Below are 26,886 nucleotides of genomic sequence, written 5' to 3' on the forward strand. Positions count from 1 at the left end.
TGGCTGGCTGATGCTGATGTGCCATTGCTCCAGGGCCTTAAGAAGATCAAGCTTGGAGGAAGCAGGTAGTTGAGAAAGGATAGAAAAAGCGATTGAGATCCCAACCGGCACCCATGTTCCCCGAATATACTATCGCTACTGGGAACCCAAAGCACTGTAACAGTACCCCAGGCTCGAGTCATCTGCATTGCAGTGCAGTCTGGGGAAGAGCACAAGTGCAACCACCACAAAGCCAACAACACCCAGCTGTCATCGTTCCAGTATAATCCAAGAGGTTCTTGATCCTATAGTGATTGATGTATTCTGCATGGCCTCATTATCTCACAAACCCCTCAAACCCCCGTGGCTCCGCCCCGACAGCATCAACCCACTTCATTCCGTCTTATCCAAAGTCTTCGGATTATGTGCTACACGATGCCCATGCTGATCGTGAAAGATGACCTTGAGAGGGGGAAAAAGGACCGTTAGCCGCATGTGCTCGATGCCTCGAGTCTGGTCTGCGGGGACTTGCTTACTTTAGGTGGATTGGCTACCTCTTCTTCATGTGCTTCAGCCTCGTCCATGACGACCTTGTCAACCTGGTTTGGGTCAGTTAGCCATGCGCTAAAACTAATTACTGAATTGCGAAGCTACCATAAGCCGTTCAAGAGAACGATGGCTCCGAGATGGGGAACGGTAGGCTTACTTCTCCTTCGTGGGTTCCTCCACGATACCTTGTATACACATAGTCTCCTTCGTTGATCTGTTCTCCTGTCTTGTCTTGAACTCTTCTCGTCGGCATGATGCGAGAGTGGTTTCAGTGTTTATAGCAATATGTAAATTACTGGGTTGCTCGAGGAAAAAGAATGCAGCTATTACAAAAGAAAAGAGTATACCCGAGTGAAGTGTACGATGGACTATTCATATGCACACTTATTTCACACTGGGGGTGATGTCATCATGAGGCAGGAACGAACGCCTCCCGCTGGAGCCTGAAACTATACTGAAGACCTACACAAGTAGCAAATGTCAATCTACACATGGCCGCTGTCAATTTCTCATCTTCATGTCGATATTATTTTCGATCCCCGAGCACAGATCTAAACTGGGGGTTTGGCTTCGGTACGGTCCTATACCACCACTGTTCAGACCACCTTTGTCAAGTATATCCTAAATAATTGCCTTGGAGAATTTATTCGTGCCATTATCGTTCTACTAGTAATATGAATATGATGAGCGCTGTTTAGATGAATGCTGATTGAGGCTCGATTGGATAGGATTTAGTACTAATAAAGAGTGCAAGCACACCGCACAGCAATCCCATAGGAATATATACTCAAGTACTGATGGGGCTCCTATGACAGAAATATGATGAGATTACTATTTACTGGACTACTGCCATTGGAAATGAAGCCATCACAAACACATGGATCAAAGAGAAAATGAGGATAGGAACCACGTCACTACCAGCAGTTCTCTAAAACCCCCCATCCCCTCTCTCCCAACAGAAAACCAGAAAGTAAGCGCGAATACCGAGCCATTGTCACACAGTGGCAGTGATGCAAGATGGGGAGTGGATGATGATGGTAGTGCAAGGCTAAAAGTCGGGTGGACCAAGTAGTTGAGCACGACAGTCTCATTGAATGTATAATATAAGTCCGACATGGTGTGAGTAGCATTATATCGATGATAGTCATAATGATGATGGTGCTGGGTGGTGCGCGCCATCTCTTGCTGGTCTTACGATGTTGCAGCAGTCAGTGGTGTTCCCCTCTCGGATGACCCGGACTACTTGGACTTGGCTCATTCGATACGAGGTCATGGAAAATATGTACCCGACCGGCGTTAGCTTTAGTGAGTGAGTAGATCACGTTGCCGGGGCTTGGGTTGCATGACTGCTCACTGTAGATGGGTAGATGGTGTTAGGATTGTGGGTCCTGGGGCAGAGGATACTGTCGACACGGTATCAGATGGTTCATCATTGTAGCTCTGTCTTGCTAGCAAGGTATCTTCGCTTGAGAGCAAGTAGTAGTGACGTGGGCTGAGGGAGAGTGTGATTTTCTCTTAGTAGGTGTTATAGTGACTTTGGCGTCATATGTATAGGAGATGATGATGATGACCATGATGTTACGACCTGCCTGGGCAGGACTTGTGGTCGTCGAGGTTCTCCCATAGGCAAAGCTCGCATCGTTAGGATCAAGGTCTGGTGTTCTGGTGGGCCACGTAGGTCCACAGACACAGGGGTTGAATTTATGGCGTTTATGACATGGCTGAGGTGTCTTGCATGCTCCGTGAAGATATGGGGGTGATGGATGGTTGGGAAGTCATGAGAACCACGTGGGCAGAGAGTGTCTTGGCCCGTATCAGCAGCACCTATCCTCTGGCTGCTATGTGGGAGTGAAACTGAAAGGTGCCCGACTCATCGTATACAAGTTGTAGTTGGTATATGCTATGATTAGATGAAATCTACAGATTGGACACTGCTGCCGAGTCATGACTGATTGCATCAGGGCAGCACAGCACCCCGACATCTATCAGAATGGAAATTAAGCGGGGATAGCGCCCCTTGCAGGATCAAAATCTCCTGGGTATCTTGACAGGCATTTGGTCCCTTGCACCAACCTTGGCCTGTCTGAGTGGTCGCGAGGGGACCTTGAAACGCAGAGTACTACTAGATAACAGATCGGGCTAGTAGCGAAATGGTCTAAATTGTCCTTGCCGATAGAGATCGATCACTCCTGAAAGCGGAGATGGATGATACTGTTGCTGATTGTTATTCTTAGTGTGGTTATCGATGATTACCTTCCTGACTTTGTGCGTCTCAGCACATGTCCCGTTCCTTGGCGGAATCTCAGGAATGCGCGTAGTTTCTCTCGCTGAGGTAGAAATGTAGTACCCCTACTTAGAGGTATTTAAAAGTGATATGGTGCTATGATGATTAAGATTAATTCGGCCAAGCACTTCCATGGCAGGTAAAACACCCGAATAAGAAACCGATCAGATACCAGGTGAGTGCATCTAGTATTAAACCTGAGTACTTAGTAGTAAGTAAGTAGTGAGTAGATAGTAGTAAGAGTACTACTAAGTAACTTGCCGAGTGATGAGACGGTGATTGGTGGGGAGGAGGATGGGTAAAATGTAACACTCCCGGCCATTGGGAGCGGGCCCACTACCACCGTTGCACCCAGTCGCTCCTCAACCAAACGAAGGTGTCACATTCCAATTTCCTCTGGCTGCATCAAAAGTCCATCATGGGGGATTCTGGGAAAGAATAAGGGAATGCCAGGGAGGCTGCAGTATATCCGATCATCCTCCTTGAACCCTACTCATCCCACTCATCCCGTTTGTCTGTGAGGAGTCACAGTATACCTACATACTCGGTTATGTGACTAGCCGGAAGAGATTGAATCTATACGAATTAAAATGATTTCTCTGCCCGACCAACTGTTGGAGAACCGGTATAAGGATTACCGAAACAATGTCCAAACCGTATCCACAGACACAGACACACACAGGGTTGATGTACTGAAGACCAAACCAAGCGGAGGGTCGATGACCTCTCCGATCCATTTTGGATGCAACTCTGTCGCTTCTAAACTTCACCGGGCCCCACTTGGTTCATCTGTTCCCATCACGCCGGGTGGTACTCTTCCCTTCCTTAGATCTAATACTGAGTGAGTATAGGGAGACCCTTTCCTCAGCACGGGAAACCCATGTCAATGTCATTGATGGGTGTTTCTTGTGTCTCATTGTTTCAGTCACCTATCTTCACTAGTATGATAAGCTGACTGCAGTTGAGATCAGACTTCCAGTGAGTTATGCTTATTCTTTATACCCCTGAAGAGACTACTGAAATACGGAGTATCAAGTCGATGATTAGATCATGCATTCGCCCGATCTCTGCGGATGATTAGATGATGATGATGATGATAACGCAGTTCGATGGCTATTCTGTAACTCTTTCGTTTCCATGCGGTATTCAAATGATCCTTGAATCTGTCTTCCTCTTAGAAACAGTATCTTCCGAGCATCCGAAGCTAGCCCTGGTCGTTCTAGACCAGGCATGGATCCAGGTCTCACATCAAACCCAATCTTAGTAGTACTGATTAGGGAGAGGTCTTTTAGCCGGGATGATGGATCAGATAACTATACCATCTCTTAAGTATTACACAATACACCACCACTGCTACTATGTAGGCTGTAGTAGTATCTGTTTCATGCACCATCGCATCATCCTTAGGGATTCAAGACGGCAGAGGTTCTCTTTCGGTCGCCATCAATAACGTCCGGGGAAAGTCCGAGTAATTACCAGCCGACAAGGTAGCAATCGGTCCTCTCTGAATCAGTACGTCAAATTGATTAGGTAACTGATAGTGTCTCGTTCACAATGGATTGATTTCTTCAAGTGAATCTCGAGTCAGTGATTGAATGACGGCATCTGTGTAAGTAATGGAGTCACAGGTAAATACAATACGGAACGAACCAGCTGCCAGGAACCATACCAGACAGACAGAGCAGGGAGGAAGTAGTACCACCCAAGTAAGTCGCAGTCGCAGTAAGTTAGTAGTCAGTGAGTTACCACCCTGCGACCTGACCGGCAAACCACTGGAAAGTATGATACCGATGGCCTGCAAATTCATGGATTTCTCTTCTTTTTTTTTTTATCGATATTTAATTAATATTTTTAATTCTTATCTTTATTTTCGCCTTCCTACAGTGATGGATGGGATTTCTCTTTATCTCCCCCCCCTTTGAATTGCAGATTCCTCAAGCAAGCCATTCCAGCCTGCGGGAAAGCCAATCCGGACGTTGGTTCCTGACGAGGAATGAAACACGCGTAGGTTGGTTCCCTTTCCTTCAATTGTCCCTCTCGTTTCCCGTTTCCTTTTCCCACCAAACCCGGTAGTACCGCTACTACCACTTACCACTAATACTACTTACTACTGCTAATTACCACTATTACTATTAACTACTACCACCGCTACTCTCCTACTAAGAATACTTTGCGACTCCCAAAACTACAATACAATCGATACCACTCACGACTACTACCTCTACTTTCCCTTCACTCTTTCTAATTCCCTTTTCTCTTCTCCCCCCTCTCCTCTCTTTCCTTCTCTCTCTTCCCCCCTCCCTTCATTCAAATTCATCTACTCCATACATCCCCTGGAATTATAACGCCACCATCTCTCGGGCTACACCTCCATCTTTCCTTCCGTGCAACTCGATTCAGTCTTCTTCCCGCCAGGCACTGGAACGCCCGCTCGTCATCCAACTCCATCCATCCGCTCTCTCCCTGCCAGGTTCATATACCACCTACTACTACTTACCTCTACTACTACTCCCTTTGCACTGGCAATCCCCGTCTCAACATTGGTTCCCTTTCCGGTGCACCCTGTGCAAGGATTCATCATCCGGGTGATCAGCGGTACTTCTTAAAGTCTTGTCCATTTCTCTTGAATTACTTCATCGCCTTGGGATAGAGACTGGTTCTATTCTGCATTTGCATTGCGCATCCTTCCCGCTTCGGCGATTGTTATCACTTGGGACGACAAGCCTTGACTTGGCTTCTTTATTATCATCTCGAAGTGGCATTTGCTCGTATCGATGCTTCTTTGACCCTCTCCCAAGTTTCACTTGCCCGTATGAGCCCTTATCTGCGTTGACCACCACTACCCGCTCATACAACTACACCCCCTCATCCCTCATCACCATCAGCTTGGGATTGGGAAACCCTCTCTGATCGCCTTCCTCCTCACCCAAGACCAATCTCTCCCTCTCTAAATCATGTCGGCCCCATTGGTCAAAGTCTTGCATCGAATGCAAGAACTTTTTACGAACATAGTTGCCGCCTTGGAGGCTATGCTATTGTTCCCTTCCCTCTTCCGCGACCCCTCCCGTAAGCGGCGGAAGCCTTTCCATGGAGCGTATTGGGGACGTCGCTCCCTTGATGCGTTTGCTGACGAGGTGGATCGTCTGTTCACGGCGCCTTTGTCTGTGCAGAACATGGTCGCCATGTCAGACAAGATCCGTGCGCAGTTCAAGTCTTGTCTACAATCTAGCCCCGTCTGCATGCTACCTTCTTACAACCATGCCCTGCCCTCCGGAACAGAGACGGGAACGTTCCTCGCACTGGATGTCGGTGGCTCAACGCTGCGGGTAGCATTGGTTGAACTACGTGGGCAGGGAGACATGCGCATCCTTCACGTCTCTTCGTCGTACATTGACGAAGATGTCAAGTTGCTGGAGGGCACTCTCTTCTTTGATTGGATGGCGGAGAAGATCGACTCGATGCTACGCGAAGTGGGCACCAACTATGGACGAGAGGCCGTGCCACTGTCGATGGGATTATCGTGGTCGTTCCCCATTGAACAAACGTCCAACAGTAGTGGTCTCGTTATCCACATGGGCAAAGGATTTCACTGTTCAAATGGCACCGTTGGGCAAGAGCTGGGTGATCTTATCGTTCAGTCTTGTCGGAAGCGAGACCTCAATGTCCAGGTGGATGGGATCGTGAACGACAGCTCCGCAACCCTCCTCTCACGCGCCTACATCGAACCCAAGACACGCATGTCGCTTATTCTAGGAACTGGAACTAATGTGGCGATCCACTTTCCAGTTCATGAGATTGGACTGACCAAGTTCGGTACGAGACCACCAGGTTGGTTCGACTACGCCAAGCACGTTATCGTCAACAGCGAAATGAGCATGTTTGGCGGCAGTATCCTCCCCAAGACTCGCTGGGATGAGGTTTTGAACCGAACACATCTTCGGCCGGACTACCAACCTCTGGAGTATATGATTACTGGGCGTTATCTGGGCGAGATCATCCGTCTCATCATTGTTGAAGCGGTGGAATCTGCCAAGCTCTTCGGCGGGGAGTTGCCTCATTCGATGCGCGATGCATATTCCTTCGACACCAGTATCGTTGCAGCGCTGGAAGCCGATACAACCCCGCTTCTCTCATCGTCTGCGGCGCTTCTACAGAAGGAACATACATTTACTGTGTCACCGTCTGTCGAAGATTTGCGCTTCCTCCGACGAGTCTGCCAGGTCGTCTCTAAGCGAGCAGCAGGATATCTCGCAACGGCAATCCACAGCATGTGGTGCCTGCGGAATGAGGCAGAATTTCCCGCGACGGCCCCCTCGGCCCCCCCTTCGATCAAGGAAACGCAAGAGGTGACCGTGGTAGAAAGCGAAGAGAATCACCGGAGCCTGTCAATCGCATGCGACGGCAGTGTCATCAACAAATACCCTGGGTTCCGGGACCGTTGCCAGGGTTATTTGAATGACCTTGTAAAGGAGACGAACGCGTCGCGGCCATCGTCGGATACCACCACGGAACCTCAGGTGTGCCTGGACCTGGCACCTGAAAGCGCTATACTGGGAGCGGCCGTAGCAGTGGCTGTCGCCGTTGCGGAGAAGAAGCTCGAGTAGACTACGTTATCCAGCATTCCCTTGTCTCCCATCTGAACTCCATACTCTTATCTCTATATTAGATCCATCAGCCCATCGGCTACATTCGCATTCCGAGGTGTTGTGCGGCAGCTTTGCATTTACTTGGCCAACATTTCGCTCTTGGTGCTCTGGGTGTCGGACATTGTCATTTCCATTTTGTTGTTCTATTGGGGCTCCTCCTAAGCCACCCGATTCATGCATTTGTGCTTCCATAGGGAGCATTTATTGCTTTTGCATAGACAGAACAGGTTCATCAATAACGGGGGCGGAGCATTTCTTGACCTTTTGGCGGACTAGACGGTTAGGCATGTGGCCTGAGATAGAAGCGGGGATTGTGCGTGTGTACATAATGTTAATCGTCAATACAAGAGTATCGAGCCACTGGGCGCACTGAGGCCCCAGTGAGGCCGAAGCCGAGGTTTGGGTTTTTGGGTGAATCCCCACATCACAGCGTGCATCCTGCCAAGGCCTTGCCAACGAAAAGGCACAAGACCGAGGAGAATCATTTGTGCAGCTTCGCCGATGAAAAAGGGACAGACACACTATCTAGCCCCATGATGGATCACAAGAGTGAAATCTACATCAACTTATTGCCTTTTCAAGCATCAGTCATATCATCGTATGAATACAAATCACTCCCGACAAAGATCCTGCAACAACTCCAACATTTTCAGTTGAAGCGCCGACAATTCCTCTCGGGAAAGCTGCTGCTGCTGCTGCTTGACCGCCGGGGCAGTAGTTGTTGTTCTTCCCATATTTGATGGGTCCGACTCCGAAACAAGACCCTTCTTGATAGTGAAAAAGGGAATCCTGAGTGCCTTGAGCTCCGCTATCATAGCATCGGACATCTGCCTGGAGGCTTTGTATACTTTTGCGTCGTAGTTAGTTAATTCGGCGCGGTCTTCTTCGGCTGTCTGTTTGATTCATCATTGAGTGTTAGCTGTGTAGGTAGTTCTCTGTTGTGTTTTGTTTGTCTGTGTGAGAGATAAGGACAATCACCAGCACTATGGGTGGATGATCTTCCTTGTGCTTCTCCTTCATCTGTATCCAGATCCGCATATGACCTGCACGCAAGGAAATACATACAGAAACTTGCTTATTCTCATCAACAGGAGCGCCGACAGATCGTCTAATCATCACAAATTCCATTAATGATTAACTCATCTTCTTTGCCTGACTTCTTTCTCATTGTTGTTTTTGTAGATTGATGATTGGGGATAAATAGGAATAGAGTGAGACTTACAGCACAGCATCCAACTCCTTCTTCTTCTCCGTCCGGGCAGATTGTTTCTTCAAGAGCGCTTCGCGTCCCTGCCACCATTGTTTCTCATGGTCGTGTTGGCGTTGGATTAGCCAGCGGAGACGGCGCTGGATTTCTTCGTTTTGGGCTACTGTGCGCATGACGTAGCGGAGGGCCGTTGGCCAGGTGGTTATGGTGGAGGTGTCTTCGGTGATAGGTACTGCTGGTGCTGGTCGTGGTTGTGGGTGTGTTTGGTGATGTTGAGGTCGTGAGGAGGTGGGTTTCGGGGGTATGGGGAGCTGGGGGAGGGATTCGCTGGGTTCGTAGGGATCATTGTCTTCTGTTGGTATTGTTGGTGTTGTGGGGTCTGGGTTGTGAGAGTAGGGAGGATGTGATTGCGGTTGTAGTTGTAGATGTTGTGGTTGTGATTGTGGTTGTGATTGAGGTTGTTGCTGGTTGGAAAAGGCGGAGAGGGTTCTGAGGACGGAGCTCAAGTCTGGTGCGTTGTAGTCCATAGTGCGATAATCATAGGAGATGTGATGAAATTTAATGATTTCTGTAGCTCGACCATCAAGCTAACTAGAGTGGTGTCAATGTAATAGCTCTCTAGATGATAAAACTATGGAGTAAATCGGAAGCGGAGTTGTAGTAAGTTAGTGTCCGGCTCGGCCTCGAATCGACGAGGTTGGATTTCTTTCCGCTGAAAATTTCCCCGGCCGGCAATCATTCCCAATTCCTCCTCCTCCAAACTCCGCCTGACCCCCGTTGGCTTCAGCTGCTCTCCCCTCCCCAGCTCGACAATCCCAATATCGTGCCTATTGGATTCGACCCTCCGTCGTCCTCTCCAATTAACCCCGACTTATTCCCTGGGCGTGCGCAACCCTTCGTCTCTCCCACCCCCCGCCCACCGCCGAATGTACCGTTCCGACTGATTCCATCCCGGTCACATCATACCATATCACCACCACCACCACTATTACTACTACTACTACTACCACCATCCTCGTGCATCCTCACCGAAAAATCCATCCTCGCCGACTCAATCCAAAAATGTCCCGCTCCGCTGCAGACGCGACCCGGTTCACGGCCACCGGGCCCTACGCGCACTCCAAGCCCGGCTCGGCCAGCGCGGCGGCCCCCTACAAGCTCCCTAGCTCGATGGCGAAGCCCACCTCCCAGCAACAGCAACAGCCGCAGTTAAACTCCAATGGCAGACCGGAGTCTCCCAAGGAAAAGGTCGAGCGGTTGAGGGCCCAGGCCCGCGCGGCCCGGTTAGCTCAGTCGACGTCGCGGGTGGATCAGATGATTGAGGTAGGACGTCGATTCGCGAACAAGGCGCATAAGACGATGGTGTACACGCTGATTGCGGCATCTGGTATGTTTCCATCATTTACCATGATATAAGTGTGACGACGAAAGTGGACTACACATATGTGTTGAGCCGCCGCGAGGGTTATGGGAATCATTGACTGACGCGTTTCGGGAATGAATAACAGGTGTCTGCGGAGCTCTAACAGTCTACTCTGTCATCTCTCTAACGCTATACAACCGTCGGCAGCGGGCTCTGTGGGTGGAGAAGGAAATGCAGAAACTGCAGGATGCGAAGACGGCGTATGCTGCCGGTACGGCTAACACGGAGCAATTGGAGCTGCTGAAGAACGAGAAGATCGGGGAGATCTTCCAGCAGAAGAAGGAGGAGGCTAAGGCGCAGCGGCCCTGGAATCAGGTCAAGAACTTCGTTTTTGGTGGTTTGAAGCAGGATGAAAAGGCCGCTGCTGATAGCAGCAGCTCTATCCCCGATAGTGTCCTGGAGGGCGGCAACAAGTCCGCAGTGCTGGAGGCTTTGAACGCCAAGGCTGCGGATGATGCGGCCAAGTCTGCTGCTCCTGCTGTTCCCAAGGGCCAGCTGGATGCGTTGGCTGAGAACGCCGAAGATGCTGCGAAGCAGTCGACGCGGAGCTGGAAGAGCTGGTTTACTGGACGGTAAGGAGTCCAAGGAAAGAATTCTTTGGTATATGGAAATGGATGTATGACATATAGGGCGGAGGGAGGTGGTGGGTGTGTGTACGTGAGTGAGGATGGAAAACAAGGAATGTCTCAGGGATGACGCCTATCACATTTACTTATGCTGCTTTTCTGGTTTGCATGGCATCTTCTCCCTGTTTTTCCATAATCTGGGGTTGCGGCGTCTATGCGGGTTATATTGTATTTTTGTCTCGTCTTTTTTCTTTCTTTCTAGCTGTATTCTTATCTTGCTGTTGTTTGCTTTCCTCAACCTGTGTATTACTGGGTTAGAGTTCTTGTCTTTACTCTTGTGTACATATACATATCTACTATTCTCTACCTCTGGTATCTCTCTCATCTCTTGGTTAGAATAGTGCTTGCTGTCAATGGCTCAAGGTTAATTTAATCAAGAGGGTTTGGTCAATCGAGCAAAGTTGAATCTATACGGGCAATCAGATCTTGTCATACTCATCGTTCTATTATTGATTCATTACTGTCTACTGTGGACAGAACCTAAGTGAACAGGTACAGGCAAAAGAAATTATAAAACAGTGTAAAGAGAAGTAGTCAAGACTTTTACTGGAACAAAGACCGAAAATGCTGCCCGCACAGGCAGAGGCTGTCTGTCCAACACACCCATAACTCAGGAACTCGTGCCCGCAAAGTCAGATAAATGAAACCAAAATGAGGTAAAATAAAGCACCCTGGCTATGGTATCTAGATCGGATTATTCGGAACAAAAGGAAAAGGGAATCACACTCGCTGGGGGTTTCGTAAACGCAGATCATCCATCCTCAATCGCTCAGTGGGTGCCATTAGTGGTCTTGGCCTGAGCGGCTTTGGCGGCGCGTCTGGCACGGACACCATCAGCAAGGTCCTCCAGGACCTGGACGGTGGTCTCCCAGTCAATGCAGGCGTCAGTGATGCTGACACCCTTGCGCAGGCCGGAGGGACCCTCGGGGGGAACCTTCTGGTTACCCTCGTTGATGTTGGACTCAATCATAACACCGATGATGGCATCCTGGCCCTCACGGAGCTGGTCAGAGACCTCCTTGGCGACCAGAGGCTGGTTGCGGTGGTTCTTGTTGGAGTTGCCGTGGGAGCAGTCGACCATGACGACCTCGGGCTGCTTCTTGCCCGCCAGAGCCTCGCGGGCGGCCTTGATGCTCTCACGGTCGTAGTTGGTGCCCTTGTTGCCTCCACGGAGGATGACGAAGCCGTGCTCGTTACCAGCGGTCTTGGTGATAGCAGCCAGACCCTGCTTGGTGACACCCAGGAAGCGGTGGGGGTGAGCAGCGGCACCAATGGCATCAATGGCAACGGTGAGGTTGCCGTCGGTACCGTTCTTGAAGCCAATGGGGAAACTGAGACCGGAGGCGAGCTCACGGTGCAATTGCGACTCGGTGGTGCGGGCGCCAATAGCACCGAGAGAGATCAAATCGGCCAGGTACTGAGGGGAGATGGTATCCAGCATCTCACTGGCAATGGGCATGCCCATGCTGGTAAGATCAGAGTAGAGCTGACGTGAGACACGGAGACCCTTGTTGATGTTGTAGGACTCATCAATGTCGGGGTCGTTGATCAGACCCTTCCACCCCACCGTAGTGCGGGGCTTCTCAAGGTAGGCACGCATGATAACACAAAGGTCGGAAGAAAGCTTCTCGGAGAGCTCCTTCAGACGGCCGGCATATTCGAGGGCCGTGGCAGGGTCGTGGATCGAGCAGGGGCCGACAACAACCAGCAGACGGTCATCCTTCTTCTCGATAATCTTCATGGCCTGGTTACGGCCAGAGCGGACGGCCTCGAGGGATTCCTTTTTCTAATCATGTCTTCTGTTAGCCCCAATGGTCTGAACCGAGGCATTGACGATAAAAATAACTCAGAATGTGGTCGAGTTAAGAACCCAACCAATATGACAGGAAAGACTTGGAAAAATTGGTAGGGAAAAAGCAAGGGTGTGACTCACACCAGGGATCTCATTCTGGAGGTACTGAGGGGGAAGGAGGGGATCATATCCCAGGACTAAATGGATTGACAAATCAGTACAGGCTCATTGGCACTCAAAATGAGGTTTGTTTACTAACCGCGAGTGTCCTCATTGACTTCTGTGGTGCTGATCAAAGGCATGGTGGGGGGGGGGATTGGCTGTGTGGAAGGGATTATTCTGTATGAGGGGAAAGGAAGAAAGAGGAAGAATGATGGAAGAGGACAACAATACAGCCTTTATAAGGGGTCTAGAAGGGCCAGGAAGTGTGCAATGGAGATGAGTCAATGGGGAGAAGACAACCGAAGCGAAATCGGGGGTCAAAGAGAAAGCGAGCAAGGCACAAGCGAGAAAAGAAAAAAAAGAGCAGGGAAATGGAGCAAATGAGAGAAGATGGAAATGGCATGAAGAGACAGAAAGTGTGGGCCGCGGGAGCGCGGACCAGCCGATGATTCACACACTTGCAAAACTTAAGGTTGGTTGGCTGCAACCTACCGGTGGCGGTATCAGTACCGTATTGTCTGTCCCATGTTGTCACCATCCATCGTCCCATCTCTCTCTTTCTATCAACTCTTCTCCTGCGACGCTATCTTCCCTCCCTCCATCACCACTTGAGGTAGATGCTGCTTCAATTGACCCGCTTCTAGAGTTCAATAGTCCTCCTCCCCCCCCACCACCCATTCTTGATACATCCACGGGTCTCCTTCCCCTCCCATCATGGCCAGAACCACTGTCCTCGAGTCTGATGTGATCAATGCATCAAGGCTCCGTGGTGTGTGATACTGCATGATTCGACCACACTCAGCTTATCCCCCCTTCTCGCACAATTATCCACCTCAAAGAGGTGATTCATGGTACGAATAAGGTTCCCGCTTTAGGTTGTGTCAATTCAACCCCAACATCTTATCGAAAACGATAGCCTACCGTTCCAGATCGGTCACTCCATGACTTAATGCTATCTAGAGCACATCATGATTCGGATTACTCCGATTTCCGGTTTTCAACATGGATTCTTAAACCGCTGGTTGCCATTGTTCCTGGGCCCTGTCCCAGATAGCTTACGTCAATCAGCTTGTGACTCAAGGGATTAGACAACCAATGCTTGAGATGTTGCAGCCGAAAGAGAGAGCGATTGAAGTGAGCCATTGTAGCGTAGCTTCGTGTCGGGATTCTAGATTTTCGCCTGCATTTGATCACATAATCTGGATAATTTAGTCTTCCTGATGCATGAGATCATTCGATAAATCGATTGCGGTCCGCGAGTACGAGGCCTGTGTGATAAGCCTCGTATCTCTCAAATCGTCTTGTTGCGTACTCCATCCGGAGAATTAAATCGCCTTAGGGGGTTATGAGACGGACGGCTATGCATGCTGGGTCATATGTACTCCGTAGTAACACTGCCTATCCGGTGAGCCCGCTTCGTACGGGGTAAGGACCTCCACATCAGCGGGCCTTTGTCGAAACTGCTGGGCAGTTCGATCACTGTCAGCCAAGCAGCATGTAAGCAATGCGCTTAGCCATGCATGCGGCTTATTTTGTCTTCAGCTGAGCCTCGCATATTATCTGCTTTAATTGGACACGCCCAGTCACACGGTACTAGGATGGCGGGACATGCTGTATGTCGCTAAATTAGCTTTCAACAAGCACCATTCCTGCGAGACAGCCCGGCTTCTAGCTGAGTATAGTGTTAGGCTTGACGACCCCATGGGGCAAACTTGGTGCGAGTATCCCCACGAAGGGGAAGTTGGAAGGCCAGTAACTCGCCCACCTTGTATGGTAACAAGCCCCTGTATGTACCCCATGTTGAGCTAGACGTAAAACAGAGTGGCCCTGGGCGGCAGTTCCCGTGTGGACCTGGGGAATTGACCGTTAGGCCGTAGATCTGCTTGATCTAATCAATTTGCATTCTGAATCCCTCCACTGGAGAACCATTACCACGGCTTGAGGGGAAGGGCTCCGATCTCAGTGGACTCTGACCGGACCTAGGGTCGAGCTTGCAAAGGAAACGGCGAGTCAGACAGATCCTGTGGGTCTTCAGGGATGCTTCAGCTAGATTTTAAGAACTCAGAATGACCAAGAAGTGTTGGTAGCCAGTCGAAAATTCGTGTTGGGGGGGTGTTGAGGCATCCTGAGCCGGAATAGCGTTTTAGACCGGCTCGCGTGTAATCGCTTTGCCGCCCACTCACCGAGTCGAGGGAAGAACGCTTCCCCATCACGGCCGACCCCCAGCCCCTTCATCCCCACAGAATTGCCCTTACTGGGTTTCCCTGCATGCAGCCTGCTGTCGGTGCCTTAATACCAAAATACACTAAGATAATTAAGGTGCTTTCCGTGGCCCACTGTGTCCAAAATTGCTGCTACGGAAAATCAGCTAAGATGCTCGTATTGAAACCTGTATCTGGTATGGTTCCAGCACTTACCACTCTCAAGCATTGTGCTGTAGATCTCAACCGGCGCTCATGAATCTCGCTCCACACCTTGACTGACTGCAACTCCACATACGATACAAGAAAGAAAGATAATCGAAATAACAAATTTGTCAAAGTAAAGGTCGGTCCCAGACATGGCGTACAAAGACCCAAGGCATGCACTTCCTATTGTACCATCCACATCGTTCAAGGCAGAACCTCCTCTCCCTTCCAATCCCAACAGCGGCCCCGCCCGTCGGAGTCACCGGTCTGCATACCACAGAGGTGCTGTAATAGCTTCACCGCAGATTCTTCTGGCTGCAACATGTGCCTGCCATCCCAGTAATCTTTCGTGAAATCAGTCTGGACTGTCCCGGGATGCAACGCCACCGCCAACGCTCGGTCTCTACTCCGTGACCGCAGGTACAGATCGAAAGTTTTGGTCAGCTGAAATACGGATGCTTTGCTAGCACGGTATGAATACCAGCCCCCAGTTGAATTGTCCGATATGGACCCAACTCGTGCGGCCATCATCGCGTAGATCGCATGCGATGGAAGCTTCCACGGCCGTTGTACATGAGCCGACAGAGAATCGTCCGCAAAGGTTGCAGATGACTTCGTTGGCAAAAAAGGTGCCAAGTGTTTCATCAGAAGCATAGGACCAAGAGCATTGACTTGGAAGCTGTGCAGAGCATTGGCAGCATCAATCTGCGTCGGCGACTTCTCCACATGCAGAACGCCAGGTACGGTGATTGCAATACGCAGGGGAGTCTGTGGAAATTCTTCTCGTATCTGTGCAGCCATGGCGTGTATGGTTGCCTCATCTAAGACTGTTCAGAACCAGAACGCATGAGGGGATGATGTACTCAGTACCAGTCACGTCAACTTCAAAGACTCTTAGCCTCTCATCCGCCTTTCCAGTCTCATCATTGACTTGCTCCAGTAAGACTTTACGGAGTTGTCCAGTATCTCTCCGCGCAGTCGCAAGAACGGGGAGGTCCGTGTTGGACAGCAGCTGTCGCGCAAAGGCGAATCCCAGTCCTTTCGAAGCCGGAGTCACGAGGGCGAACCCACTTTTTGCAGGTGACATTTGAATAGCACGAATTTGATTGCATATATTGAGGACTGAGCTACCAAAACCAGAGAGACTGCATCCACATGGAGGATTATTCTGAAGGTTGAAGGTTGAAGCCTAGATTTTCATGACGTCATGAACATGGCTGCTACTTTGTACTTTGTACAAAGTATGAATTCTTAAATTGATGGCTGTCCGATGGGTGGAAAAACAGGTGCCTTCGGTGGTTATACATCTGCTCGCAAAGTAAAACACCATTGTTTGTCCGAGAGTAAGCTGGCGAGGGTTGTTGGTCGCAGACAGCATCAGATGCATGGGTACTTAGGTTCTAGACGGACTACTACTAAGCCTACGAAGTTTAGAATCGTCTTACTTTATTAGCCAATGATTGCACAAGAAGGCTTCTAAAAACAAGCTATTGGACTGGTGTATTTACTATCTGTAATTGGATAATACATATGTGAAAACGTCAATAAATACATACTTGGTACTTTACGAGTAATTGTCTTCCCCATCGCCGACGAGAGAAAGTTGTAACTAGAAAGAATGTACTCTCAAGGTACCTGATACATCCGCGGCGGTATGGATCAGTAGTAATCAGACCGAATCCGTAACATGTGACTGTACCAACCGTACGGCGCTAAACCCCGGCTGGACATTGAGCGATAAGTCCCGGTCTTTACTGCGATGATCCATCCACGTTCCAGCTCCGGTTTCTTTGATTCTTCAACTACTTACTAGTGTGACTCCATGCATGCTTTGGACCAGTTATTCAGCGTACTGCATAGCCATGGCCTGTCATCTTATTAATTACTAGCCTCCTTTTCTATATTACTTGCTTCCTCATTGGAGCCCCTATTCTCATACGCGTGTTGCTTTCCACATTCCTACGGAGTAGATTCATCAGACTCAATGTGACCTTGACCCTGACTCAAATCACACTCACCGCAATACTCTGTTTAACTAACTCCACATTTTGGTCTCCACTGCCCTCTTTGTACGGCCTGGTGCCCAAAGCGCCATGTACGCATTCTCCACCAAGCGCCAGAGAGACCAGGACCAAGAGGACTTCGATGGAAATGTGTTCCGCGAGACAAAGGTCCGTGAATTTGAGACTGAAGGACCCCTGCTATTCTCGTCCCGCAACTAATGGTAGTCAACAGAAACACAGGTCTCTTCCTCTCCGCGCGTCCCCAAGTGCCCTCCAGTTTTCTTCCCTCCCACAAAGCAACCGGCTTGCATCTGGCTTCGGTTTCTCGACTCTGACCCCAGTGGAATCGTCAGACGATGACAAGGAGGACAATGGTGCTGACAAATTTGCCCATCATGGTTCAACACAACCTCGGGATCAGCCATTACCATCGGAGCAAGGGTGTATTCCAATAATGAGTGCAAGCATGGATATTGACAACGGAAAAGACGCCCTATGTTCGAGCAACAATATTGATCATTCTAACCCGGGATCTGTCGCTGGATATAACAATTACAGTCTCCAGCCGTCGCCAATTCCACATAGACTTGTTGACCAGTCGCTGGTTATAAGCGAAGAGCCGACTACACACTCTTCGGAAGGGAACACTCCTGCCCCAAGAAGTCCCGTCGTAAGAGACATGGTGCAAAACTCTACATCATATACGTCGCAGGGTGTCCCTAGAGGTCCGTACGCGAGCCATGACAGGGTCTGGTGGTGCGGCCAACGCCTCCCCAGTCCGGTCAGTGACAATGGCGACGCCATGGCGATTAGCAGCAAGGACTCTGTGAGCGACGCTGATATGACATACATGTCCCAGCCAGCGTCTCCGCCACCATGGTATTCAGAAACTACGCCAGATGTGTCACAGCCGGCGGGTTCGATGGGCAACTTGAAACGAGAGCATCATATTCCCTCTTCCTCGAAGAAGAAGGCAGCGATTTCCATGGGCTACCGAGCGGATTGCGACAAATGTCGGCGCAGGGTCCCAGGTCATTACAGTCACATCATCCGTCACTGACACACTTATCCCTTTCTGTTCCTTTGCTGTTTTTTTTTATTTGTTTCTACTTGATTTTTATCACTCGACGAGTTCATGATACCAGGCGCTATGGAAGGAATGCACAGGGAAAGGCGGCTGTGCTGTTTTTACTATGATACCAACGGTTTTCGGGATTGTGGGGTTTTATTGGCATGACTTGCATTTGTAGATGCGACCAGTTGGGACAGAGGACTGGTTCGAATGTATCGGAAGAATCAAAGCTTATCCTTCGATAATGCATATTGTTGTCTTTTTTCAGCCTTGGACAACATTTGGCGGCGAGTATCTCCCTCAATAACGACCTAAAAGTTCTATATAAGCGATAGAGTTCGAGCTACTAATCAGGGCCTGCTGCCAACTAGTGGCTAGTTCGTTAGTTGTTGATGTTTTCCGAATTGCTCTTCCGATCTGGCTGACATAAGCGTCCGCATCCGATGGCGGAAGAGCAGGTGACTGGCACCGGATGTCTTTGTCGGAGGTTAATCCGACACAGAGAGAGAGAGAGAGAGAGCTACATTTATAATGGACAATGGGGACTATTTGATAGTTGACAGGATGTAGTGATCTTCGAAGGTTGACATTGTAATATTGTTCTCCGGACACACATCCCCAATCAGAATCTCAAGCAGAAGACGGGGAAACCCCCAGACCGGGACTGCCGACGACTCCACAATTTCCCAAATTTGCCTTCGTCCAGAGTCCCCAGCGGCAGTGCGCTTAGCCGATCTTCATTGCCGGTAGTTCGAAGCCAGCGTGCAACTGGCTCAGTCCGTACGCGAGCCATCCCGAGCCCCGGAATCCCTTCGGGTGGCTATATTTTGATATAAGTATGTTGCCGGGCCCCGGTTGAAAACCGGGGCGAAGCGAAAGTCGAGATCCTCTCCTTCCATTCCTCCCTGTGTCTCTTGCTTGATTCAGCAGTCGAATATCCGTCACCATGGCCTCTCCAATTCCCCGAGGCCTGCGCCAGGTCCTCCAGAAGTCTCCCTCGGACATTGTCATTCTTTCTTCCCTCCGTACCCCGGTTACCCGTGCGAAGAAGGGCGGTTTCAAGGACGCCTATCCCGAAGAGCTGCTCGCTCACGTCCTCCGGGCCACTTTGGAGGCGAACCCGAACCTTGACCCTGCTCTCATTGACGATGTCGCCATCGGCTCCGTCCTCCAGGAACTCGGTGGTGCGAAGGCTGGCCGTATGGCCCAGATCCACGCCGGCTTCCCCCACAGCGTGCCCTTCCACACGATCAACAGACAGTGCTCCTCCGGTCTGGCTGCTATCTCCACCATTGGAAACGGAATCCGCTCCGGAGCGATTAACGTCGGTGTCGGTGGTGGAATGGAGTCCATGACCAGAAACTATGGCTCCCGCGCCATCCCCACCGTTCTCTGGCCCGAGCTGAAGGAGTCTCACTCCCAGGACTCCCGCGACTGCATTATGCCCATGGGTATCACCTCTGAGAACGTTGCTTCGCGCTACGGCATCTCCCGTGCCGACCAGGACGCGTTCGCTGCCGAGTCCCACAAGAAGGCTACTGCCGCCCAGAACGCCGGTCTGTTCGACAAGGAAATCATCCCCGTCAAGACCCTCTCTTATGACCCCGAGAACCCCGATGCTCCTCCCAAGGAGATCACCGTCACCAAGGATGACGGTATTCGCCCCAACATCTCGGTTGAGAAGATGGCTAGCCTGAAGCCCGCTTTCTCTCCCACCGGTGCTAGTACCGCTGGAAACAGCTCCCAGGTCAGCGACGGTGCCGCTGCCGCTCTGCTCATGCGCCGTTCGACCGCCACCGAGCTCGGCCTGACCTCTCAGATCCAGGGCCGCTGGGTTGGTACTGCCGTTGCGGGTTGTGCTCCCGACGAGATGGGTGTCGGTCCCGCGGTTGCTATCCCCAAGCTTCTTCAGCAGCTTGACATGACCGTCTCGGATGTCAACGTCTGGGAAATCAACGAGGCTTTCGCCTCCCAGGCCCTGTACTCTATCCGCAAGCTGGGTATTGATGAGGCCAAGGTCAACCCCAAGGGTGGTGCCATTGCTATCGGTCACCCTCTTGGTGCCACCGGTGCCAGACAGCTTGCCACTTTGCTGCCTGAGATGGAGCGCACCGGCCAGGAAGTCGGTGTTGTGAGCATGTGCATTGGCACTGGTATGGGCATGGCTGGTATGTTCGTCCGGGAGTAAAGGATGAACATAACAAAAAAGCAGAAACAAAATTATGGGGCGTTTCCTTCTTGTACAGGTTATAGCGACTTTAGTTATTATGATATCAGCGTAGAGACGCTTGTAAATACATACACGCACAAATACTATTTATATTCTGTATGAAGATCTATATTTCCAGAGCGATATTCATCAAACTATCTGCGTAAAAATACTATTGCTAGTATTGATGATTTCTTAAGCGATAAAGTGCTCAACTGATCCAACGACGTTGGAAAGGGCTATAGATTCATCGATGCAAATCAACATACTGAATCTGCAACTTAAGAAGCGATGACAGACATGCTCAAGGGATATAGGTGCAGGAACAAAGTAGACCCGAGAAGCCCCCCCTTCCTCCTCAACAGTTCTCTGTACGACTGGAAAATATCCATCCCTCTAGTCCCGTGTAAAAGTATACTACTGAATAACTCCCGACTGCCAAGCCCCATCCATCCCAAGCACGCTCCCCTCACGTGACCTCCCCGGCCGGAACCTCACCACCGCGAAACTTTTCGAACCCCCATCACCTCCGTCCGGGCACCCGCCAGCAAAACCCGCAACCCACCCCAATTGCACAGCACCATGCGACCGTCCGTGCGATTGCTGAGCCTCGACGTCCAGGGCGCCTCGCGGACCCTGTACGTCTGCTCAGTATGCAGAAACGAGGCGCGGCCGCGGCCAATTGTCGCCCGGCAATTCCTTCGCCATGCTTCCAACACACCGCTGAGTGAGCGAGTGAGACGCAAACTTTGGGGTACGGATAACCCGCCGGGATTGAAGGATCCGTACGGAGAGAGTTTGCTTGAGAAGAGGTTCGGAAAGGCGAAGGCTCAGCCGGAGGGCGAGACGGAGGTGGTGAATGCGGCGGAAGCGGCACCTGAGGCTGAGGCTATTGATCAGTTGGAGCCTGGGGTTGACTATGAGCCTGCGACGACGTGGGATGGGTTGGAGCGTGTGGGTCATTTAGGAGGATGGAAGAATGTTCCTCGGGCTGAGGCTGATCGGGTTGGGACGTAAGTTGTTCTTCTTTCGCATAGTTTGGGGTTACGGGGGTTTGGGAGTTGTTTTGGCTAATTGGTTTGTTTGTTTGATGGATAGGTTCGGTCTCAAGAAGAAACTCCGCAAACAGGGTCCCCTGTCTCTTGCTGCGCATCAGGCCGCTGTTGAGATCTGTCTGATGCATGCGCTGAACAAGCCTTTGACGAGCGTCTGCAACGTCACCGAACATGACAAGGCCGTTTTCAAGATGATCTGGAAGACTAAGATCGTGCCTAATGAGGCTGGCAGCTGGGGCAGCGCGCTGGAGTACCACAACAAGCAGGCTAAGGAGGCCCTCGTTTACATCTTCGAGCAGATCGGTGGTAGTCAGCCCGAGGCTGTGGAGCAGCAGCAGGCTGCTGAGGAAACCGCCGAGGTTGAGGAGTTCGAGGAGGCCGCTTGGGAGGGTGAGGAAGAGGAGACCTCAAACGTTCCTTTCTTCGGATACCAGGATGCTCGTGATAAGGGATTCCTGACTTTGTCTTTGGAGGATCAGGAGACGAAGTTTGCTGTTAGTTTTCCCTCTACTATTTTATTTGCTGTGCAGACAGTCGCTGACATTCCTTTTTTTTTTTAATAGTTCCTCAAGAGATTCTCCCAGCTGAGCGGCCACTTCTTCCCCGACAACATCGTTCACCAGATCACCACCGTCAAACAGGCCATCGACTACGTCCAGGGTCAATTGAACCCCAAGCCCAAGAAGCTGGCTGAAATCCTGGAGAACAATGACCGGCTCCAGTCCCTGCCCAACATCAAGGTCTTTTCGAAGAGACAGACCCGCTTGCACCGCGATGACGAGATGGGCCGGAGGAAGATCATTGAAGCCGAGCTTCGTTCCAGAGGACTCCTTGCATAGACTGATTGCATGGCATACATATCTTGCAGGTTTGTTTGGTTTGGCTGGCTGGCTCAAAGATTATCTATCTCTAGTTCTTGTAGCATTTTATATCTAGTACGAAATTTTGCTGTACAATAGGAATTGACGTTTTTTTTTTTTTGTTCATTGGCTTTAATATAGATCGCAGCGAGATCTATCATAAATGGCTAGCATTTTAGTGTATCTCAAGCGTAATATAATATAGTGAAATAGAAAAGACCGGTTCCGTAGCCGGACCTGAACCCCATACGCCTAATGAATTAACACCCTTATATCTGTATAGAAGCTGCAAGAGTAAGCACCGCCATGTTCAACAACTACTTCCTAGCCGCCGCAGGAAGACTAAATCCCCTCGTCATAAAGTCCGTATTCTTGGCATGGGCATCCTTCGACTCCTTCGTAAAGAGACTGCTGATGTTGTCACTAGTCCCCAACATCTTCCGCCGCTTTTTCTTCTCGTTTTCCTCCTCCAGCACCCGCTGCGTCAACAACGCAGTAGCGGCATTCTTGATACCACTCGAGCCGCCCGGCGTGGGTGTAGATGTGTTGCTCCGACTGGCAGTAGCACTTGAAGATTTCTCTGCGGGCTTTGATTCCTTGCCCGCATCCGTCGCATCACCATTCGCGGCGTTCTTCTTGCGTTTCTTCGAGCCGGGGGCTTTCTTCAGCGAGTGCGTAAGACCTTGCTCTGCGAGCTTGTGTCCACGCTCAATGAGCTGCTGCTTATCGGTCTCCTTGGTCGGGAGGATGGGGATCACGTTGTCGGCGGTGTACGGTTCGTCGCACTGAGAAGTCATTAGCCCGATCCCACCAACACGCATATATAAATCCGACTATATATACAGAACGAGATAACATACCTGCAAGCACTTATCCCCCTTGAGTTGGCGAATGGCCTCCTCCGAGAAAACATGACCGCACGGCACCAAATAAACCGACTTGACATTCGGACCCAACTGCTTCGCCGTGACGGGACAGATCCACCCCTCACGCTTATCCTGCTTTCCAGAGGCGGGATGGGCTTCGCGCTCTGTGTCGACTTCGAACTTCAGCTCCACGACGTCCCGGAGCCCCTTGACCCGTCCGCAGAGGATTTCTTCGCAATCGGCCTTGGAGCTGATGCCGTCGGTTTCGTCGCCGGGGAGAAGGAATCTGAGAATGGCGTCTTTATTGTAGAGGTTCCCCACGCAGTCGGAGACAATGGGTCGCATTAATTGGTTGTGTGATATCGGACACGTCGTCCAGGAGTGCTCTTGCTGTTCGCGCTGCGCTTCTTTTACTTGCGCTGTGCTGGGGTTGCGGGCCGCTTCGCGGACGAGCTCGCGACGGGTTGGGATACTGGTGGTGTGGGTAGTTAGTGTTTTGGTTTTTGCTAGAGTGGGAGGGGTTGTAAGAGGCTTTTGAGCATACCTGCCACCATCATTACCCATGTTGTCGCTAAGAAGTGCTATGATTAATAGTTGTGAATGAGAAATGAATGCGACTTGTTGCGGGCTCGCCACTCATTTTACAGAAACAGCGGCAGGCCGATAAGAGCTGAGTCAGCGAGCCCCAGAATGGGCGGGAGATTATCACCAGCTGGCCAGAAGCTCTCTCCGCATTCCTGGTGATGGATTGATTGATTTATTGATCATTTGATTGCTTTGTCTCGTTCTCGCTAGTTTGTCTTCTAGTGCCCCTACACAGCATTGGTCAGGGAGCTCAATGCTGCCACTGCCACCATGATACTTCCTCAGGGATCGCTCTTCTTGGTGAGCATTGCTGCTTGCTCGACCGTCGTGGCTGCGGCGGGTGATGCCTCCTCTCGTCCCCGGGGTGTTAGTCCCGAATGTAAGTGCCATCTATATATCTAGGCTGAGGTCGTGCCACGCACACCCATTATACCTCAGGCTGCATCCTCGTGATTCAATCATGATCTGTTGCATCGTTCGTGCTAATTGGTTTCGTCTTTGACAGTCGCCAAGTTCTACAAAGACACCACCACCTTCACGTGCATTTCCCACCCGGCCATCCAAATTCCCTTCTCCGCCGTGAACGATGATTACTGTGACTGCCCAGATGGCAGTGACGAGCCTGGCACATCTGCCTGTGCATTCCTGTCCCGCAACTCCGCCCTAACACCGGGTGAGCGCCCCGGCAGCGACGATTTCGAGCTGGCATCCGCCCTGCCGGGATTCTACTGCAAGAACAAGGGCCACAAGCCCGGCTACGTCCCTTTCCAGCGAGTAAACGACGGTATCTGTGACTACGAGCTCTGCTGCGACGGCAGTGACGAGTGGGCTCGCGTTGGTGGCACCAAGTGTGAAGACAAGTGCAAGGAGATCGGCAAGGAATGGCGGAAGAAGGAGGAGAAGAGACAGAAGTCCATGACTGCGGCTTTGAGGAAGAAGAAGGATCTGCTCGTGGAGGCTGGTAGACAGCAGAAAGAGGTCGAGGACAGTATCAAGCGTCTGGAAGTGGAGATTCAGGCCCAGGAGCTGAAGGTCAATGATCTTCAGGCGGAGCTGGAGGAGGTGGAGAAGCAGGAGGCGAGCAAGGTCGTGAAGGGCAAGGCGGCGGGCAAGGTCAATGTGCTTGCTGGGTTGGCTAAGAGCCGGGTCGAGGAACTTCGGAACGCCCTGGTGGACGTTCGCAAGGAGCGTGACGATACCCGTGCCCGTGTCAAGGAGCTTGAAGAGATCTTGTCTAAGTTCAAGGTGGAATACAACCCCAACTTCAACGATGAGGGTGTTAAGCGCGCTGTGCGCAGCTGGGAAGACTACGCCGCCAAGGGCACTCTTGAGGGCGCTGTGAACAACGCTCAGGACCGTGATCTGGATGAAATCGCTAAGCCCGACGATGAGAAGGCGGGCATCAACTGGGAGCAGTGGGAGAATGAAGAGGATGGGTGTGAGGCTGGTATTGGTATGTAATTCATTTATGATATGGGGGTTATCGAGTTTCCGCGCTAACATCAGTTTTAGTCTACCAGCTGGCAGCCTACCTTCCGCCTTCCTTGGTTGAGTTCATCGAAGGCAAGGTGCTCTTCGTCAGAGGTCTCTTGGAAGATAACGGAATCCTACCCAAGGCGGCCGAGACTTCTACGTCAGAGTCCAAGGTTGTGTCGGAAGCACGCGAAGCCGTGAAGTCGGCGGAGAAGGAGCTTGAGAACAAGCAGAAACAGCTGAAGGATCACAGATCCGATCTTGAGACGGACTATGGTGTCGGGTCCATCTTCCGTGCTCTCAAGGGCGTCTGCATCTCCAAGGACTCGGGTGAGTACACGTATGAGCACTGCTTCCTGGACCAGACCAAACAGATCCCGAAGAAGGGCGGTGGATCTACACGTATGGGCAAGTACACCGGCATTGGATCTGTGAGTGTTGATGTGCTCAACGAGGCGGGCGAGATTGTCCCTGAAGACAGGGTCACTCTTCAGTATGCCAACGGTCAAGGCTGCTGGAATGGACCAGCCCGCTCAACGACGGTTATCATGACATGCGGCGAAGAGGACGCAATTCTGAAGGTGGCGGAAGATGAGAAGTGCGTGTACTCGATGCATGTCACGTCGCCGGCCGTGTGTCCCGGAGGCGATGAGGGCGCAGCCGCCCCAAACCGCAAGGATGAGCTGTGAGCGGCGATGGAACCATGTTGAGGGTTATATTAGAGCGCTACAATTTTATAGGTTTTGCTTATTCGAATTGCATACACAGCATCTGTTGTACTGACAGTATACATGAAGCTACTGACCTCATGGCTCTAGCATTGATTAGGCAGCTGCTAATTAGCAGAACCGCTGATTAGCGGATGGCATCGGAGTATCTTCTGGAGGTTATCAGTATCCCGGGCTCCCCTTCCCTGGTGTAACCGACCAGTGAGTAGTGCCCTTTTGACGCAGCAGACAGGATCAGATAGGTCCGTCTGACCTGATGGGATTTTCCCATATTGCCATCCCAACAACACAGTAGACGCAGTAAAAACTTGGTGTAGTAACATAACCGCACAACCCTCAACACCCATCAGACGATACTGCAAGTAACTCACTTCGTTGGCTCGCCTCGTCTATCGACAACCCCCATACCAACCAGGCAATGATAAGCAGGTGGAGTAATCGTAATTATGCTGCTTGGTTGCATGGGTGTTGCTTCTTTGATATTTCTCTCGACCCATAGTACCGAAGTATATCCCGCCCGTGGGGCTGTTGATTAGTTGGTGGTGACTGCGAACGAACCTTCTTTTTCTTTTCTCTTATTTCACCCTACCTTTTCTCTGATTAGCGCGCCTTTCGCGGCTGGAGATACTACGTACCTACATACTAAGTTTTGCCTTCTCATAAGCAGTGCTGGGAATTCAGGGTTCCACTCTTTCCGGGGCCTGCCACGATCGAGGGTTTTGAAACACCTGGTGGGGGAGAAAAAAAGACTCATTCTCCATAGCTGAAAGAGGTAATTGGAGCAAGACATCGCTTTGGATGAAGTTAGTAGGGAAGTTTAGATACGAGGTATAATCAGTATAATCATACCATGATCGTCCTGGAAGCAGCAGGGCATGTACAGTGGTGGAGTCTGTGGATGGAGGGGTTTCCATTAGCCATTATCACTACCAGCATAGATAGTTGTACATAAGACACGT

General features: G+C 50.8%; 12 protein-coding genes across 12 annotated transcripts; 7 read left to right on the plus strand and 5 right to left on the minus strand.

Annotated features, from left to right (window-relative positions):
• Positions 1-5,325: 5,325 nt before the first annotated feature.
• Positions 5,326-7,742, plus strand: BO83DRAFT_93500 (putative hexokinase). Its single transcript, XM_025537723.1, has one exon. It carries the CDS (start codon positions 5,767-5,769, stop codon positions 7,414-7,416), a length of 1,650 nt encoding a protein of 549 aa, XP_025385635.1. The 5' UTR covers positions 5,326-5,766; the 3' UTR covers positions 7,417-7,742.
• Positions 7,743-8,069: 327 nt separating this feature from the next.
• Positions 8,070-9,192, minus strand: BO83DRAFT_429323 (uncharacterized protein; the record flags this gene model as incomplete). The annotated part of the gene is made up of 3 exons (XM_025535453.1): positions 8,070-8,351; positions 8,524-8,566; positions 8,681-9,192. 3 exons carry the CDS (start codon positions 9,190-9,192, stop codon positions 8,070-8,072), a joined length of 837 nt encoding a protein of 278 aa, XP_025385636.1.
• Positions 9,193-9,446: 254 nt separating this feature from the next.
• BO83DRAFT_342613 (cytochrome c oxidase assembly protein COX14) lies at positions 9,447-11,125 on the plus strand. The gene is made up of 2 exons (XM_025528662.1): positions 9,447-10,052; positions 10,174-11,125. The coding sequence occupies exons 1-2, from the start codon at positions 9,728-9,730 to the stop codon at positions 10,662-10,664; spliced, it is 816 nt and encodes a 271-aa protein (XP_025385637.1). The 5' UTR covers positions 9,447-9,727; the 3' UTR covers positions 10,665-11,125.
• BO83DRAFT_93527 (uncharacterized protein) lies at positions 10,619-11,130 on the plus strand. The gene has a single exon (XM_025537724.1). The coding sequence runs from the start codon at positions 10,756-10,758 to the stop codon at positions 11,053-11,055; it is 300 nt and encodes a 99-aa protein (XP_025385638.1). The 5' UTR covers positions 10,619-10,755; the 3' UTR covers positions 11,056-11,130.
• A 12-nt stretch (positions 11,131-11,142) lies between these two features.
• Positions 11,143-13,300, minus strand: BO83DRAFT_380356 (3-deoxy-7-phosphoheptulonate synthase). The gene is made up of 3 exons (XM_025531732.1): positions 12,766-13,300; positions 12,648-12,703; positions 11,143-12,500 (listed from the first exon to the last, which is right to left on the minus strand). Exons 1-3 carry the CDS (start codon positions 12,806-12,808, stop codon positions 11,484-11,486), a joined length of 1,116 nt encoding a protein of 371 aa, XP_025385639.1. The 5' UTR covers positions 12,809-13,300; the 3' UTR covers positions 11,143-11,483.
• Positions 13,301-15,074: 1,774 nt separating this feature from the next.
• On the minus strand, positions 15,075-16,419 carry BO83DRAFT_380361 (short-chain dehydrogenase/reductase). The gene is made up of 2 exons (XM_025531733.1): positions 15,947-16,419; positions 15,075-15,897 (listed from the first exon to the last, which is right to left on the minus strand). Exons 1-2 carry the CDS (start codon positions 16,161-16,163, stop codon positions 15,281-15,283), a joined length of 834 nt encoding a protein of 277 aa, XP_025385640.1. The 5' UTR covers positions 16,164-16,419; the 3' UTR covers positions 15,075-15,280.
• Positions 16,420-16,860: 441 nt separating this feature from the next.
• On the plus strand, positions 16,861-18,459 carry BO83DRAFT_439303 (uncharacterized protein). The gene is made up of 2 exons (XM_025536162.1): positions 16,861-17,247; positions 17,312-18,459. Exons 1-2 carry the CDS (start codon positions 17,170-17,172, stop codon positions 18,137-18,139), a joined length of 906 nt encoding a protein of 301 aa, XP_025385641.1. The 5' UTR covers positions 16,861-17,169; the 3' UTR covers positions 18,140-18,459.
• Positions 18,460-18,940: 481 nt separating this feature from the next.
• Positions 18,941-20,478, plus strand: BO83DRAFT_380363 (thiolase family protein). Its single transcript, XM_025531734.1, has one exon. The coding sequence runs from the start codon at positions 19,098-19,100 to the stop codon at positions 20,337-20,339; it is 1,242 nt and encodes a 413-aa protein (XP_025385642.1). The 5' UTR covers positions 18,941-19,097; the 3' UTR covers positions 20,340-20,478.
• A 419-nt stretch (positions 20,479-20,897) lies between these two features.
• On the plus strand, positions 20,898-22,382 carry BO83DRAFT_439305 (mitochondrial 54S ribosomal mL50 protein). The gene is made up of 3 exons (XM_025536163.1): positions 20,898-21,373; positions 21,459-21,909; positions 21,979-22,382. Exons 1-3 carry the CDS (start codon positions 20,943-20,945, stop codon positions 22,252-22,254), a joined length of 1,158 nt encoding a protein of 385 aa, XP_025385643.1. The 5' UTR covers positions 20,898-20,942; the 3' UTR covers positions 22,255-22,382.
• Positions 22,383-22,405: 23 nt separating this feature from the next.
• On the minus strand, positions 22,406-23,848 carry BO83DRAFT_439306 (uncharacterized protein). Its single transcript, XM_025536164.1, has 3 exons — positions 23,686-23,848; positions 23,136-23,613; positions 22,406-23,060 (listed from the first exon to the last, which is right to left on the minus strand). Exons 1-3 carry the CDS (start codon positions 23,703-23,705, stop codon positions 22,593-22,595), a joined length of 966 nt encoding a protein of 321 aa, XP_025385644.1. The 5' UTR covers positions 23,706-23,848; the 3' UTR covers positions 22,406-22,592.
• A 39-nt stretch (positions 23,849-23,887) lies between these two features.
• BO83DRAFT_380366 (putative protein kinase C substrate) lies at positions 23,888-25,979 on the plus strand. The gene is made up of 3 exons (XM_025531735.1): positions 23,888-24,105; positions 24,232-25,179; positions 25,239-25,979. The coding sequence occupies exons 1-3, from the start codon at positions 23,997-23,999 to the stop codon at positions 25,886-25,888; spliced, it is 1,707 nt and encodes a 568-aa protein (XP_025385645.1). The 5' UTR covers positions 23,888-23,996; the 3' UTR covers positions 25,889-25,979.
• Positions 25,962-26,439, minus strand: BO83DRAFT_93611 (uncharacterized protein). The gene has a single exon (XM_025537725.1). The coding sequence runs from the start codon at positions 26,272-26,274 to the stop codon at positions 26,035-26,037; it is 240 nt and encodes a 79-aa protein (XP_025385646.1). The 5' UTR covers positions 26,275-26,439; the 3' UTR covers positions 25,962-26,034.
• Between the last annotated feature and the right edge of the window lie 447 nt (positions 26,440-26,886).

This window comes from Aspergillus eucalypticola (assembly GCF_003184535.1).
Source record: "Aspergillus eucalypticola CBS 122712 chromosome Unknown BO83scaffold_21, whole genome shotgun sequence".
Classification (NCBI taxonomy): Eukaryota; Fungi; Ascomycota; class Eurotiomycetes; order Eurotiales; family Aspergillaceae; genus Aspergillus; species Aspergillus eucalypticola.